General features: G+C 46.6%; 1 protein-coding gene and 1 pseudogene across 1 annotated transcript in view; one reads left to right on the top strand and one right to left on the bottom strand.

Moving 5' to 3' along the window:
- TACR1 (tachykinin receptor 1) overlaps window positions 1-10,532 on the top strand; it is a 203,229-nt gene extending 192,697 nt beyond the window's left edge. Inside the window, exons 3-5 of the mRNA XM_004473444.3 lie at window positions 3,763-3,913; window positions 5,673-5,869; window positions 7,368-10,532. Coding sequence (XP_004473501.1) covers window positions 3,763-3,913; window positions 5,673-5,869; window positions 7,368-7,659 — 640 coding nt within the window. The 3' untranslated portion in view covers window positions 7,660-10,532. The remainder of the gene's footprint in view (window positions 1-3,762; window positions 3,914-5,672; window positions 5,870-7,367) is intronic.
- Window positions 10,533-10,870: 338 nt separating this feature from the next.
- LOC101420339 (transcription termination factor 1, mitochondrial pseudogene) lies at window positions 10,871-15,427 on the bottom strand (annotated as a pseudogene).
- Window positions 15,428-16,526: the final 1,099 nt, after the last annotated feature.

The following is a 16,526-nucleotide window of genomic DNA, read 5'->3' as shown; positions in this document are numbered from 1 at the left end:
GCAGACCTGCTGAGTCAGAGCCTCTGGGCTGGGGCCCCGCCATCTGTGTTTGCACAAGCCCTCCAAGGGGAGTCTGAAGTTTGAGAACCCCTGGTCCAGGGGAAGGAACCTCAGTGATCTGGATGCAGTGGCCTTCCCCACCCCCAACAAAGTTCAGTTAATGTGTGTGAGAGTTTGAATTTTGTGAATTCAAAGATTCACAGACGATTATGTCCTTAAGCTAATCCATTCTTGTAGATGGGGTACCCTTTGATTGCATTAAGTGCAGTTAAGGGGCCTTTGGATTACTTGCAATTCTCACTATAGGGCTTTTGATTAGACAACATCAGTGAAGCATTTACCAGCTTGGGTCTCGACCCTCTTGCTGGATCTGATATAAAGGGTGACACAGAGAGAGAGAGAAAAGAAGCTGCCATTTTTGATCCTGGGGTGTGAGAGCAGACTCAAGGATCACTAGCAGCCAACGTTAAGCAAGAAGCCTTCAAGAGGCTGGGCTCATGGAGCCACTCAAGGCTAAAGAGACAGCCTTATGCCTGTAGCTCCCAGCTGAACTCGGGAAGAAAGTGGAGCAGCCAAGATTGAGAGAGGAGGCCCACTAGAGACAAGCCCTTTACCTGGTGGTCCACAGCTGAGCTCCAGGAGATGGTAGATTCTGGAGGGGAAGGCAGGGACCTCGACAGAGATCACAGCAGGCCCCCAGGGTCACCAGTAGCCAACTTTGGTGAGAGCATTTCTGATGGTGCTCTGATTTGGACATTTCACAGCCTCAGAACTATAAGCTTACACCCTAAATAAAATCCCCATTATAAAGTCAACCCATTTCTGGTGCATCAGCAGCCCTTTGGCAAACTAAAGATGATGTGTTTGGGGCACCAACCATGTGTCAGACTGTGTAAGGGGTGGGGTGGCGGGGTTATCCCAAGACGTGGGAGAAGAAAGCACAACTAGGAGAGGGGCTTCCTGCCCCCAGAGTCTTCAAATGCTTTATTTGCAAGCACAGTCTGCACAGCAGTGGGAGAAAGGGGCACACAGATAGGGTCACGGTGGATGGAGAGCCCAAATGGCTCCTGAGAAAGAGACTAGAGCAGCCTGTCTGCAGAGGAGGATGCTGCTTAGCCCTCTACTGAATCTGTGGCTCATTTGCTGGAGAAACTCTTCAAGAGTCTTCAAATTGCAAGTGTAACTATTCAGAAGGGACTGGGTAAGTGGGAATACCATGTGGTGTCACAAAGAAGTGTTTGAAAGCAAACGGAGTATCAAATAGAGGAGAATGAACTAAATTGAGTGATTCATTGGTTTTCCCTCACTGGAAGAAAATCATTACGGAGAAGAAGCAGACTGTAAACAGAGTGGAACAAAGGGTCCTTGAGCGGCTTTTGTCCAAGAACAAGAAGCTGAGCTCTAATCCCAGCTTCTTCTTTTACTTCTTTGTGTGAATTCAGGCAAGTTAAACTGTCTAAGCTCTGTTTTCCTTTGCTTCAAAGTGGGATTTTGGTAGCACCTACCCATCATTTGTTTTGAGGATTAAATAAGATAATGCCAGTAAAATGCTTGGTATGGTCCTGTTTTAGTGTCCTGGGCTGCTTAATACAGATAGCATTAAGTGGTTCAGCTTGAACAATGGGAATTTATTAACTTGCAATTTTGAGGCTGAGAAAATGTCCAAATCAAGGCATCATCAATGTGATGCTTTCTTCCCAAAGACCGGGAGTCAGGGATCCTTGGCTCCTCTGCCACATGGCAAGGCACATGGTGGCGTCTGCTGGTCTCTCCCTTCTCTTCTGGTTTTATTGCTTTCAGCTTCTTGCTTCCATGACTCTGACTCTCTCTCTCTCTCTCCGCCCTGCCCCCCCACCCCTTCATTCTGTTTATAAAGGGTTGTCCTGGTTTGTCTTTTGTGGGCCCCAAAAAATTAGTTCTTAAAATAACCCATTTCTGTGCCTGTGGATGCACTGTAAATGGGGCCTTTTGGTTAGATTCGGTTAAGGGACCTTTAATTAGGTCCCCTTTGATTAGGTTGCTTTAAGACCTTAAAGCACCTAAGGTCTTTGATTACACTATGTGCACTGAGATGTGACCCAGGCTGGGTCTCTGCTCTCTTGCTGGGGTCTTATGCAAACTGAGAACTGGACGCGGAAGCACACAGAGACAGAGAGCCACCATTTTAATCCTGCCATGCAGGAGAGAGGGCTCCAAAGATTGGCTGCCGTCTTGTCTTGCCCCTTGGCAGGAATCCAGGATCCAACAGCTGACCTTTGGTGAGACAGCATCTCTGATGATGCCTTGATTTGACCATCTTCATAGCCTTGGAACTATAAGATTTCACCCCAGATAAATTCCCATTACAAAAGCCAACCCATTTCTGGTATTTTGCATTGGCAGCCTTAGCAGACTAAAACAAGAATCGAGTCCCATCTTGAGTGAGGTGGATCATACCTTAACTGAAGTACCCTCACCAAAATGCCCTTACAATGGGTTCACACCCACAGGAATGGATTAACTTCAAGAACGTGTCTTTCTAGGGTACACAGAGCTTCAAACCATCATAGGTGCCCATTATAAATACTCAATAAAATTGCACTACCATATCTACTATAAATATTGTCATTAATATTAGCACTGTGACCTATAGTAAGATCCCCAGAATATTAGCTGTTCTCATTATTATTATTATTATTATTATTACTACTACTATGTGGAATGCTGAGCTCCTAATTCTGATGTGAATTATACTCATATCAGAAAAAAGGGCTCCGACTATCCAAGGAAGCCAAGGACTCCCAGAGAAAAAAATATCATTTCTCAAAATTCAAAAACCTGGGGAGTGGGTGTAGCTCAGTGGTTTGAGTCCCTGCTTCCCATGTGCAAGTCCAGGGTTCAATCTCCAGTACCTCCTAAAAAGAAAAAACAATTCAGAAAACTTATTTGAGTCTCCTACTTAGTAGAGACCTTGTTTAAACAGAATAGGATAAGTTATACCACTGTAACCAACAAACCTCAAAATCTCAATGGCTGAACACTGCATAGGTTTCCTTCTTATTCATGTCCTAGTCCAGTGCAAACCAGTTGACATTTCTGCCCCAAGTGGTCAGAAATGTCCCAGCAGCTTCCATCTAGAGATACAGTTTTAGGCGCCAGGCTTGCAAGAGGCTTATACTTTGCAACTTCGACCCTCTGATACCAGTTCTCATCCCTCTCATAGAAGACGACTCTTTAAATGAGTCTTCTCTTCTCCAAGCGACTTTTTCTCATATTCATGAGCCCATGTGGTTTGGGGTCCCTTCACCGTCTTGGTGGTCCTCACCTGGCTTTACTAGTTGGTCTACATCCCTGTACCAAAATGAAGCATAAGTGTTGTCTGGCAGGTATGAACCAAGTGATGCAATCACCACCTTCATTCTAGAAAATATACTTCTGCTAATGCAGACTATTTGGATCCATTTTTTCTGTAAGTGATGTGGTACTTACCGTTGACTAAAATTGCCATAGGTTGACAATGGACTGATTCAGTTCCCTCTTACCAGTGTTTGTTATTCTCTTTTCGAGATGAACAGGAGTCTGCAAGGCTGAAGGTACCCAGAAGGAAAGCATCATTTGAGATTTGCTCTCTGGTTTATCCATTATTATCACCCACCGGCCCTTTGCAGGTGGCAAGTGTCCCTGGGGTGTGCCCAATAGTCCAGGCTTATGGGTGGCAGATGCTGAGTGAGGGGCTGCCGAGCCTTGTTGTTTCTTAGACTGACCCCTCCGCTGTGGCCGCAGGTACCACATCTGTGTGACCGTGCTCATCTACTTCCTCCCCCTGCTGGTCATCGGCTACGCGTACACCGTCGTGGGCATCACCCTGTGGGCCAGCGAGATCCCGGGCGACTCCTCCGACCGATACCATGAGCAGGTCTCTGCCAAGCGCAAGGTGAGCTGGGGCCGGGCAGCACCTCACCCTGCTCGGCACAGGCCACGGGCTGGCAAGTAGGGGGCTAGGGGAGCCCAGAGCCTTCGGAGGCCGGGGGCTTCAGGCACAGAACATCCCAGGTTTGAGGGACAGTGAGGAAGAGGTGAGGGGAAGGGAGGGGGAAAGAGAGGGGAAGAGGGAGGGGAGGGGAGGGAGGGGAGGGGGCGTTTTGACCTAGGTCTGCTCCTTAAGAGCATTTGCCACCTGTCAGTCCATTAAAGCACACAGATGCTTACCTAAGAAACTCAGTCCTCTTTTTATTATTTTTTTAAATGTTGAACGAACGCTACCTTCACATAGTTCAAACATCAAAAAGTATTAAAAGGGGCAAAAATCATAGCGATGGAGACCAGATGAGATGGTGCCAGGGTGAGGGTTGGGGGAGGGTCCGGCTGCCCGGGAGTTGCCCTGAGGGAGAGGCTAAGGTGGGAGAACAGCCCTGTGCCCTGACGCAGGGCCGTTCCCACTGACCTACCCGTGAGATGGAATTTCATAGACCTATATGCGTGACAACAACAGTAACACAGGTCAAAAGTGGCAAAGCCTGAACACGATCTGTAGTTGAGTCGAGAGTTCCACTGCAGGACATCGACGTCCTGGTTTTGATGGCACAGCACGGCCATGTCAGGTGTTGGCACTGGAGGCAACGGGGCGACGAGGGCCAGCGAACTCGTGGGACTACCTCTGCAACTTCTTGGGAATCTTAAGTTATTTCAAATTTAAAAGTTAAAAAAATGTATATTAAAACCATGAAAAGTCTCTCTCCCTCCCAGGTCCCCCATCTTCCCAGTTCCCAAGCTCACACACACACACACAGTCATACACGCACACTACAAACCACTGTTATTGGTTTCTTTTTTATCCTTCTAAATACTTTAATGCATTTATAAGCCAAATAAATGTATATATCCTTTTCTCCTCTCCTTTTTTACGCAAACAGTAAATATGTAGTGTTTATCTTCTCACTCATTCTACTTAATACCCAAAAGATCTTCAAAATCAGTAATAAAGAGCTTTCCCATTCTTTGTACTTATGTGTGAACTATTTCGCTGTGTGGCTGCTACGTAGTTCTTTACGGGAGATTTCTTGGGGATAGAAAGGAAAAGTTGCCTCACCCACTATTCCTAAAATGTTCTTTTAAATCCCTTTTAACATCTGAGGTTCCCAAAGCCCTTTCCTACAGCTGCCCAAATCTCTTCCTGCTTCTTCACCACCCCTGAATTTCCAAACCTAGCAGCTGCCCTGGCTTATTGTCCCTCCCCTTTTCCATTCCCTCTGCTGACTCCTCGCCCTTCCTTGGCCTTGCCCTCCTGAAGATGCATTAGCCTTTCCTCGTTAGTTTGGTCTCCCTTGGCTCCTCTGGTCATTGCCCAGAAGGATAATGTGATCAATTTGAGTGTGCATCAGAAGCACCTGGAGGACTTATCAAAGCACACCCTGCTGGGTCCCACCCCCGGAATTTGCATTTCTCCCCAGTTTCCAGGTAATGCAGATGATCTTGGTTCCAGGACCATCCTCTGAGAACCACCAAAAAAACCAAAGCCCTTAGGCACTGGGCATGAAAAGTCCTGCCTCCTCTCAAAAGGGGTCATTGTATACTTCCCACCCATATCACCCTTGTGCACAACGTGGGGGGAGTGGCTGAGAGAAGAGAGAAGACAGTTATGAGGAAGGGAGGATGATGTGCTGGTGGTCTCACCTGCCTCTCACTCTTGCCAGGTGGTCAAGATGATGATCATTGTGGTGTGTACCTTTGCCATCTGCTGGCTGCCCTTCCACATCTTCTTCCTCCTGCCTTACATCAACCCAGAGCTCTACCTGGAGAAGTTTATTCAGCAGGTCTACCTGGCCATCATGTGGCTAGCCATGAGCTCCACCATGTACAATCCCATCATCTACTGCTGCCTCAATGACAGGTGAGGACCCAATTCCCCATGCCCCCTCCAGAGATCACAAATCATCTGTCCCTCCAGTGGCCAAGCAGCTTACCTACAGAAGTCATCTATGAGACAAGAGGGGGTAGTGAGGACTATGGCAAACTTACACTTCACCATACTTCTCAGCTATTGCTGATTGTTGCTATGCAGGTATGTGAGCTTGGGGTAAACAGATATTCTCTTCATTTTCAAAAGGAATCAGGAATCCAGGTTATATAAAATCTGATATTTAAACACTGGTAACCAAGGGGAAGGGTAGGGGGAAAAAAAACAACCTCTGTGATTGATATATATAAAGCATGCCTGCAAGCTGCAGCCAGTCAGTGGCCTGTGAGTTTTCTCATTCTGCCCTATGGATCCATAGAGAGAGAGAAAAAGAGATTGGGTTTAAAACTGAGTTGGCCATAGCTGGCATGCAAATAACATTCCTCACAGGGCACGTTCTCCCTTCTCTGGCCTTTCACTTGCCTCTCCTCACTCCATCACACCATCTGGGTGGCTTTTCCCACTCTCTGCCTACAGTTCCTGTTGGCCCAGGAAAGCCAAGAGGAGTCCTCAAATAAATGATTCCAGCTAAAAGGGCTGTGTAAAGCCCCTCCCCACAGCAGAAATCAACTTCAGATAAGTAAGAGAAGGGAGCACCCCATTAGGAATGGAGGTCTTCAAAAGGGAATTCACCAGGATTTGCAGAAGTACTAGCAGGGAGCTAGGATGCTATAGCCCCAGCCCAATCTATCTTCCAAGCCACGTCCATCCTCTGTGTGGGAAAGGAGGTGAGGGCAGGCACAGGAACAATATGCTTGCTACATCCTTCCTTCCACCAGTCATCAGCCTATAAAGTGCCTCCTGTGAATGAGACTGTCACATACTATTGATCTGGGCAAGGACCTTCTCTTGAACTTGTCCAGATGGTCTCTACTAGTCTAACTCACAGATTCGTCCTTTTTCTAAGAGCCTGATGACCTTTCTAAACTTTTTCAGGTTAAATCTCCCAGCATGTCTTTAGGTCAAGGTTGATTCTCCCTGTTTTACAGAGAAACCAAAGCTCATGAAGGGACATATTGAAAGAAGGTCACCCTTCAGTCTGTGGGCTACTTGAGGGAAAAGACTAAGTCATATGGGTTTTTACTGCCCCGCAATTAGCACAGCCCCACGCGCATAATAAACCCTTGGCAAATGTTTGTTGATGTTGAATTAACCCAAAGCTCACTGGCCCCACACAGGAGGAGGCAGCATGGCTCAGTGGTCACCCTGAGGTGCATTTCACATGAACCCAAATTCTAGTTTTGATCTTGATGACAGGCCTTTAAATCTTTAGGGCCTTCATATCTCCAGCTGTCGGTTAATTCAAAAAATAATCATAACAGAGAATCACACTTGGGTTTGTTTGCATATTAAAGACCTGATGCAAGTGGTAGAAAACACCCTCCAAAAGCCTGCCATTCCCTAGGGTCCTCTCTCCATCTGCTCTCCCCAGGTTCCGGCTGGGTTTCAAGCACGCCTTCCGGTGCTGCCCCTTTATCAGCGCCGGTGACTATGAGGGGCTTGAGATGAAATCCACCCGGTACCTCCAGACCCAGGGCAGCGTGTACAAGGTCAGCCGCCTGGAGACGACCATCTCTACAGTGGTGGGAGCCCAAGAGGAGGAGCTGGAGGATGTTCCCAAGGCCACACCTTCATCCCTGGACCAGGCCTCCAACGGCTCCTCTCGCAGTGACTCCAAGACCATGACAGAGAGCTTCAGCTTCTACTCCAGCATGCTCTCCTAGACCACAGGGCAGCAGCAGGTGTAGCCAACCGCCATCTTGCCATCTTGCTCCACTTCATGCATGGATATTTCCTTGATCTGGAGACCATCAGAAACCTCTAACATTGGGGCTTATGGGAAAGTCAGAATGGTTTAGGAGAAAATATGCCATCCTGGAGACAAAAAAAAAAAAAAGAAGGAAACCGGATTCTCCCCTACCTTTGTCACCCACATGCTATGTGAATCACTGAACAAATCACTGAGTTTCTCTGAGCCTGTGAAATGAGATAGCTGACCTAGATTTTCTCTACAGTCCATTCCATGGTTCTAGAAGTAACTTAGGTAGTATGTGAATGCTTATTTTGGGATAAATCCTGCAGTGCAGCAACACACCAAATGTACCCTCTTGCCTGTAGCCCCTGTTGTACTTCAATAGATTCACTCTCAGTTGTGCTTAGATGATCATTCCTTGCTGGTAGCTTACTTTACTCCATCCTTCACATTAAAGTGGAATGAAAGATTCAATTCTGTCTTCCAAGCATCCAAGAAAAGAAGACATACTTCTGCTCCTTTTCAGCATCTCAGTATTTCAGGACATTTAACATGAGATTGGGAGCCTAAATTCTTCTGCATTGTGTCCCTAGTGATCGTCCTGAGCAAGTGATGGAGGCAGAAAAGGGTCCACTGATAGAAGCTAATGTTCATTAGGGTCAAGAGTCACCATCCTAGTCTGAGCCTCTCTTTCCTAATTTGGTAACATGATGGAGCTGAGCTAGATCTTCTAAACATTCCTTTGAATTGTGACATCTAATGGTTCAATGATTGTATGATTTTTTCCCACCAAAAAAAAAATGTCTCAAAAAAGAAGAGGAGCAGCAATTTTAGCGACAAGTATCGAGCTCCTGGAGGTGAAGGAACTGCTAAGAGTCTAGGTTAATCTTCCTATGGGGCATTCTCCTCTGAGTTATCCTAAAATGGTGAGTGCATTTCTTCTCCTGGGAGGTTTTGGCCTCTGGCAGAGTGGAGGACTTAGTGTACCTAAGCTCGTACCTCCCCATTAGGCTTTAGCAGTCCAAGTTCCACAGATGAAGAAGAGCATCAGGAAAGGCCAATATGCTGTGGCCTTTCGGGTATCATAGGACAGGAGTCCTAACCCAAATTCTTAGCTTCACACTAGCATAAGGCATATTCTCTGATACCCAGTGAATGAGGAAACTGTACCCCACAATAGTACTTCTAGGAAGAAGGCACCTGGAATGTTCTTTCATAGTCTCTGAATCTCTTCCTCCTGCCCCATGGCTCTGCCAGGTTCCTGTCCATGAGGGGCTGGAGTGACCCACCAACCCCTTGTGACAATCAGTCTGCCAGAGCTAGGGACTTAATGCTTTGTGTCCTAATACGGCTTTGGGGTTTCCAGCAGGTGAGCCTGCCATTTCTTTAGGTCTCCCAGATCTGTGCTCTGTCCAGAATTGGTTGGCTGAAAGAAGTCTCATGTGATACACATGAACATCCCTCTTGAGATTTGAGGATGACTGCATATGTGCTATGTCCTTAGTGTTAAGGGAGAACAATGCCACTCACAGACTTTACGGACTTTACCAGCCCTGCTGGCTCTGATCCTATCAGGGCATAGCCAGGCCTGGGACGAAATGTTTAAGCCAGAAGGAGCTGAGAGCCATATTCTGCCAAGCAGCACAGGAGGGATTAAACAAATTAAATCAAGCCAGTTAAATGCACCTTCATGATGGAAGGCATGATTTAGGGGCACAAAAGTCAGTGCCCAAAGTATTAGTCATATTTCTACTAGAAAATCGTGCCATGTATGAATTATTCATGTCAAAAGGATGTAAAAAATTGGCAAGATGATGAGAAGAACCTAGGAAAAGTGCCAAGGTATTGGGGCCATCCCATCGACAGAAGAGAAAGTTAGAGTTGAATGCACAGGTAATTACTGAGCACCTGCTCTGGACTTGCCCCTGCCACAGGCCACACAGCTCCTTCCCTTCTCGAGGCACCCACCATACTTGCTGTTGCCAACTCACCAGTCCTGGGGTTCCAGCCTGCCCAGCAGGTGTGAAGCAGATTCTGCACAGGATTCCAAAAAGCCACTCAATATGAGTCAGGACCTTCAGAGAGCCTTTTGCAAGGAGAGTTCTCTGAGATAAATTCAAAGGGAGCCTCCAGTCAGTCCAGGGAACTGAAGGCAATGTGGTTGACCAGAATCTCCCCTGCACATAATAGGGAGTATGGGATGGTCCTGGGCAGTTTCAAATATGACAAAGCATTGCCTCAGAGAGAGCCCAGCAAGCCTTCCTCTGACCCACTTCCCAGAGTCCATTTAACTTTAGAACAGTGTTGTCAGCTCCCACATGCAAGAAACACTATGATTTGCACTGTGCATGGTTCTCCTTATTATAGTAATGCATCATCCTGTGTTTATTCCATAACTGTGTTTCCTTGCTGTGCTGTCCAGTGGTGATAAGGCATCGGGGGGCCATCTTTGTTATGTTACTTCCAAAACGTGGGGTCCAGTTGCTGTCACCGTGTTATTCATATTGTGCCAAACGCCTCCTCCTCCTCTCATTCTTTCTCAGGGAGGAGCTCTGATGATAGCATCGACTCACAGTTGGGCCACAGTAACTGAGGGGTGGGAAGGAGAACTTCTGTGGGAGGATATAAAGGGCAAGGGACCTTGTCCTCCTCACCCCACATAAAATGCTAAGGCATGCTGGAATGTCCTTTCTCTTGGAAGGACTGAGTGGAATCCCAGGAAAAGGGAACTCAGGAGCCGGCTTTAGGGGAGAAGAATATGAATGGAGGGGCCTGGTTCCTGGGATTTCCATGGGATCCTGGAAAGAATCTTTATACAGAAATAAAGTATGTGATTGACTAGTACCCGCCTGTGCCTTTTCTCTGGGGAACCTAAGCACACTACAGAGAAGGCTGACTGCAGGAGCTCTGGGAGCCTCAGTTTCTTGCAGAACCCAACATCCAGCCAACTCCCAACTCTGTGATGAAAGGGGTTGGCAAGATTGAGGAACCATTTCTAGGTGAGACCTGGGAATGTGTGAAGTAACCAAGGATGACAACTAAGAATCAAGGTAGGTGAGTTCTGGTCCCTCAGAAGTGAACACAGAGACAGAGTGAGAAGTGCAACAGATTTATTAGGAGAAGTACATGGGAAAGATAAAGGAGAAAAGACATCGACGGAGGCGGGGAAAGCCTTGAGACCCCTATGCAGATCTGACACCTGTGATAACAGGGGGTGTGGGGTGCAGGCGGGCAGAGCCCCAGCCTGCAGTGCATTTCTAAGGAAGTCCTTATCCACCCAACAGCACACAAAGACTGCCCAAAGGGAAGTCCCATATTGGGCAGAAACGGCCAGGCCTGGTACCCCACCACCACCATGCTCGGCCACCGGCTGGGAGCCACCTAGGGAGAGAGTGGTCTCCACCGTGGTGGGCCCGCAGATGGTGCCCTGGAGGCTGTCAGCTAGCTGCGCTCCCCACAGAAGGTTCTCTCTGGAAGGGAGGTCTGAGCCAGGCACCTCTGATGGCGGCCACCAGAGCTTTGGTCTAGCCCCCTATCTTTGAAAGTCCTTGTCAGGAAACCCTTGGCAGGGTTTGGAATTTCGAAGGTGATCACCGTGAGCCCTGGCTACCTGCCTCCTGCTTCCGGGAGCTGCCCTGAGCCACTTCTCCTCCTTCAGGCCAGTTCCATCAAAAGAGCAATGAGCAGCTGTTAACAGACATGCAGGGACAAAGATTGTAAAGACATTGAAAACGGGGGGTTGAGGAGAGGGTAGACAGCTACCCAACATATTTCATATCGGAAACAAATCATAAAGATGCCTTTATTTAAATTAAGGCATCTTAAATGCGGGTATCTGGATAAGCTTCAGGAAATCCACAAATCCCAAAAACATATGCAAAAGGTGTGTGCATGCATGTGCATGAGTGTGTGTTTGTAATAGGGGTGCAATTAAACTGAATTCCTCACCCCCCCCCAAAATCATTCATCTTCTGCTCTCCAGAATGAGGAGAGGTTTTACATTGTTTACTGGAGAGAGACAAGAAGCCTTGAGCCTTCAGACGATGGAGAGAAGTAGATGAGCCTCAGGGGAAACAGAGTGGCTGCTGGGAAACTGGAAACCGCTTTGGAATAAAATCATAATTCACCTCAGGCGCCAGATGAGTTAAAGCTGCCTTCCATCAATAGAGACATTTGTGGCAGCAAAAATGCCGAAGTCATGATTAAGGGTTATACTCACTCTTCCCAACGGAAAGATGAATATTTGTTGACTGAGAAAAGGTACCACCTTGGTTATCGGTCAACAAAGAGTACAAAATGGAGAATACTAACACTCCCATGGGAATGCCAAGCTGTTCTCATTTCTTCCTGGGCACACACAGTCTACATCAGCACTGAAGAGGCTGAGCTTCCCGAGCCAAGCCTGGTTATAGTAATATTCTCCCCTTGGCTGCTCAAATTCCTTTTGTAAATAGAGAATAACTAAATAAACGGTTCTCTCAGCTGTGGGATCTGAGAGTGGGATCTCAGTCACTGCCGGCAGAAGTGGGCGTGGTGGGAACACAGCAAGAAGAACGTTCTTCTTCTCCAAAGGTGCTGGGAGCATCTCTGGCTGTAGAAACTGGTTTCCTGGACCCCACAGTCAATGTTTATTTCTGCCCTGATTTCATACCCATGTTTCTTTCTACGTGATTTAGAGAAGCAGGCGGAAGGGGGCTGAAGCCATGGATAGCACATCTCACAGCTTTTGGTCCTGGCTTCTCTCTTGAGCAGTGCAGCTTGCAAGGAGAACAGGCGGCTAATTAGAAATTGGAGAACAAATGATAACAGCCCTGGCATGAGCTGGATGGGCAGGCAGCCCTGGCCCCGCTGCTCGCTGGTGGCATAGTAGCAGGACACAGTCCACCAGCCCCTGAGGTTTTAAAACAGATTAAAACGCAGGTCGCCTGTGTTGTGCGCATGTGTCTCCTTTCCTTCTTCTTCTTTGTTCCCCAGTTTTCTGCTGTTCTCCACTCTTTGGTCTGACACTGTTCCCATCCCTGGAAGCCCCCTCCTCCCTGCTGAAATCTCTAGGTTTTATCACTTCTGCTCCCAATGCCTTCTTGGTATATTAGTTAATAAAGACAAAAGTTGGTATGGTCATAAGAAGCCCACCCATCCCCACTCACAGATTCCCTTTACCCATCTCCCTAAATCCCCACTTGCCCACTCCATATCGCCTACCCACACTTGCCCTTCATCCCTTCACCCCCACATCCCACGCACCCACTTTCCCAAATTGAGATGACTCTCAGAGCATGGCTCAAGAGTTAGTCACAACACTTCAAAGAAGCACTGAAGCAGCAGATCTAGACTCTCGGCTGGGCAGGAAGACAGCAAACTCTGGCGGGATGCCAGGTGCCAGTGCTGTTGTCTCGTAGCTATGCCAGTCTGTATATTTGAAGAGCAGTATGAAGAGGCCATGAGTCAATGTGAATGGAGAAGGGCAGCGCAATGTGCACGCGTGGCCCATGAGCTCTTTCTAGTTTGGGTTGTTGCCCTTCCCTACTGTTCATTCATTGATCTATCCCATCGCCCTCTTGTACCATAATCAGTTCTTGTGGGGTGGGAGAGGAGGAGTACCTGTTTTGGCGGAAGTGTCCTGTGGGGGCAGAAACTATTCTCAAACATTGCAGCCTCCTTGGGCTGGTCCTGGCATTAAAAAAAAAACTGTTGAGGACAATTCTGAACATGGTACTGTGTTGAGCTCAGAAATTTGGAGATAAGCCAATCTCTTTTTTGAAAGGGGAGCAGACCTCTTCAGCTTATTTCATACTTGTGAGGATTTGACAACTAAGACATTTCAACTCTACAGCTTATTTTATACCTGTGAGGATTTGACAACTAAGACCTTTCAACTTAATGCAAATTGAACATTTGCCTGGCATCCATAAGGTACTTGAGTTATAGCCAGTATCTACCAATTCTTTGACTTGACTTTTTAAAGTATTTATGTTTGAATCCAGAACGCAAGGATCTCCAATTACTTGTGAATTGTTCATTGTTTTCTTATATGAGGCAGTCTGTTTTATCATTAGACTTTTTCTCAGCCAGGATTACATCTGGATAGCTTAATGCAAACTTCTGTACCTCCTCATCAGTACACCAAGGGAAAAGAGAGCTCCTCTTGGGTATTTGTGTCATTTCTTTGGGCATAGCCATTGGAAATGGCTAGGATTTCAGATCCTGGACCACATGTCAGTCAGCAACTCCTAGCTCTGTTCAAGTTGAAAATTATCTCCTATTCGGTGCCCTGAATTAAGATGAAAGAATTTTTAAAAATTATCTTTCTGACAAAATCTGTGGGATCTTTGTGACTCAAAGACAAACAGAGTTCTTGCAAATTTCAACCATATGTTTATTCAGATCAAGACTATTGGAGAAGGCAAATGGGGCATTGCTCACCAATCAACAAAGGCATTTGCAGATCTCCCCAAGTGAATAGAGGAACTTTATATTATTCTCTAAGTTTAGGTTATTGACCCAAAAGAAAAAAGGATTCTGCAGAACATTCCAAAATGTTTACTATTTCGAGGTTTGATGCCATAATCTTTCTCTAAAGATGCCATCATTATGGAAGACTTTCAGGCATGCATTGTATGTCTTGTGAATATCTTGATATGATGCTAGCTTTCACTTCTTTGCTAGCTCCTTTGGAAAGAAGGAACATTTCAGGTTGTGCTCTTTAGTAATCATCCTGTTAAAAAACTACAGGCTGTCATATCTTTGCCATGTCAATACCTGCTCTCTTTAGTGAGTAAGGTGTTTAGTAGCTCTTCATTCTCCAAAGGCTCACTGCCTGCATTATCACCCTTCACACCAGAAATTTTAAAAGGATTTCTGTTGAAAATCAGATCTTCCAACATCTTGAAACAAAGAGAAAGTTACTGCTCATATTCAGGAGCTTTATTGGCACCATGACTGCCAGGTAGCCCAAGCCTTTTGGAATGCTCATTTGTCTTAAAGAAAGGGGACTTTGCCTCTCTCCAGAGAGGCTGAAGAATTCCCTATGGACTGTAGGTAGCACTTAACTTCCTTGTCCCCCCACCAGCTTCTGAGCCTTACCAGATGATTTTCATGTATCTGCTTTAGATTTCCAGACAGTCCCTGTGTCTCCTGAGAGTCTAGACCTGAGTCCTCAAAAGGATGATGGAAGCAGGCAGAGAGCATGACCCACACCCTTGGTGCATGTTCTGGGAGATATCTCTTAGACTTGATGTTTTGAAAAGACATTGAGGCCACACACCAGCATGTGGTGAACTCAGAACCCATTCCCCAACTATCACCAAGCCACGATGGGTGGGCAGTCCTTTTGCTTTCCCGTATGTTACCCTCGTGCTTGAAACCTCATTAGCTGTGGATGTTCACATTGCCTGGATTGAATCAATCCAACAGAGAGTGGGAGAAGGAACACAGAGTAAGGTATCCCCATGGTCCATGTTCAATAGAGGAGAGGGGTGTGCACTCCAGAAGATGCTAGAGCCCTGAGATGTGGAAGAACAAAGCTGCTTCTCTCCCTCTCCCCACCTCAAGTGTTATAATAATAAAGACAATGATGATAATGCTAGCAACTATTATAGTCTGGGTCTCAAGAGGCAAGCACTTTACATGCATTATCATGATTAATCTTCACATGCCATGAAGTCGGTACTTTATTGTCCTTATTTTAAGATGAGAACAATGGGGCTTACTGGGTTGAAGTAACTGGTCTGGGATCCCATTGCCAGAACTGAATCTCAGCACTGCCCAAATTAGAAAGTGCAAGGTCTTAAGCAAGACTCTCTGCTGCCCTCTCCATATATATTCCTGTCGCTCCAATCTTCTCTTTAAAAAGGCTCAAACCGGGAAACGGACTTTGGCCCAGTGGTTAGGGTGTCCGTCTACCATATGGGAGGTCCGCGGTTCAAACCCCGGGCCTCCTTGACTCCGTGTGGAGCTGGCCCATGCTCAGTGCTGATGCGCGCAAGGAGTGCCTTGCCACGCAAGGGTGTCCCCCGTGTGGGGGAGCCCCGCGCGCAAGGAGTGCGCCCGTGAGGAAAGCCGCCCAGCGTGAAAAGAAAGAGCAGCCTGCCCAGGAATGGCGCCGCCCACACTTCCCGTGCCGCTGACGACAACAGAAGCGGACAAAGAAACAAGACGCAGCAAAATAGACACCGAGAACAAACAACCGGGGGGGGGGGGGGGGGGGGATTAAATAAATAAATAAATCTTTTAAAAAAAAAATTATTCTAAAAAAAATGAAAAGGCTCAAACGACCTCCCCAAATGCATTGCCTGGATACTAGTTCATGAGGTGGTGTTTCCTGGAGCAGCAAACTTCCATAACCCCATTAGATCATTAGGAAAGAATTTCAAAGGCTAAATTGTCCTTGTCTTCTCTGCAATCATCCCTACAATTAGGCAGGATATGTGACCAGGTTCTAGCAATGATTTAAAGGGTTCTCATTAAGGATTCCCATCTGTAATTCAACTTGCCATGTTTAGTCTTGGGTGCATAAATACCCTAGATATGCATTTCTTAGAAGATAAAGATTCCTTTAGAAAAATAAATGTATCTAGGAAAGGTACAGCTTATGTTTATAACTAGCATCTTAGGTATCTGTGTCCAATAAATAAGACCAGACTCATCTAGGTATTTGAGGAGAAGCTGGGAAGGTAGGATGACTGATACACAAGGGAAGAACGTATTGGGGCCAGGTTGAACCAAAATGTTACCCAAAATATTTCCCATAGAATTGCTGAGTCAAGAAAGAAAGTTATACTCAATAGCCAAGCAAAGAAGTAGGGTATGAGCCTGAAAAGTTGAAACCTGGAGGGACTC

This window comes from Dasypus novemcinctus, chromosome 17 (assembly GCF_030445035.2).
Source record: "Dasypus novemcinctus isolate mDasNov1 chromosome 17, mDasNov1.1.hap2, whole genome shotgun sequence".
Lineage (NCBI taxonomy): Eukaryota > Metazoa > Chordata > Mammalia > Cingulata > Dasypodidae > Dasypus > Dasypus novemcinctus.
Note: the sequence above shows the minus strand (reverse complement) of the source record. Positions and strands in the feature narration are given on the sequence as shown.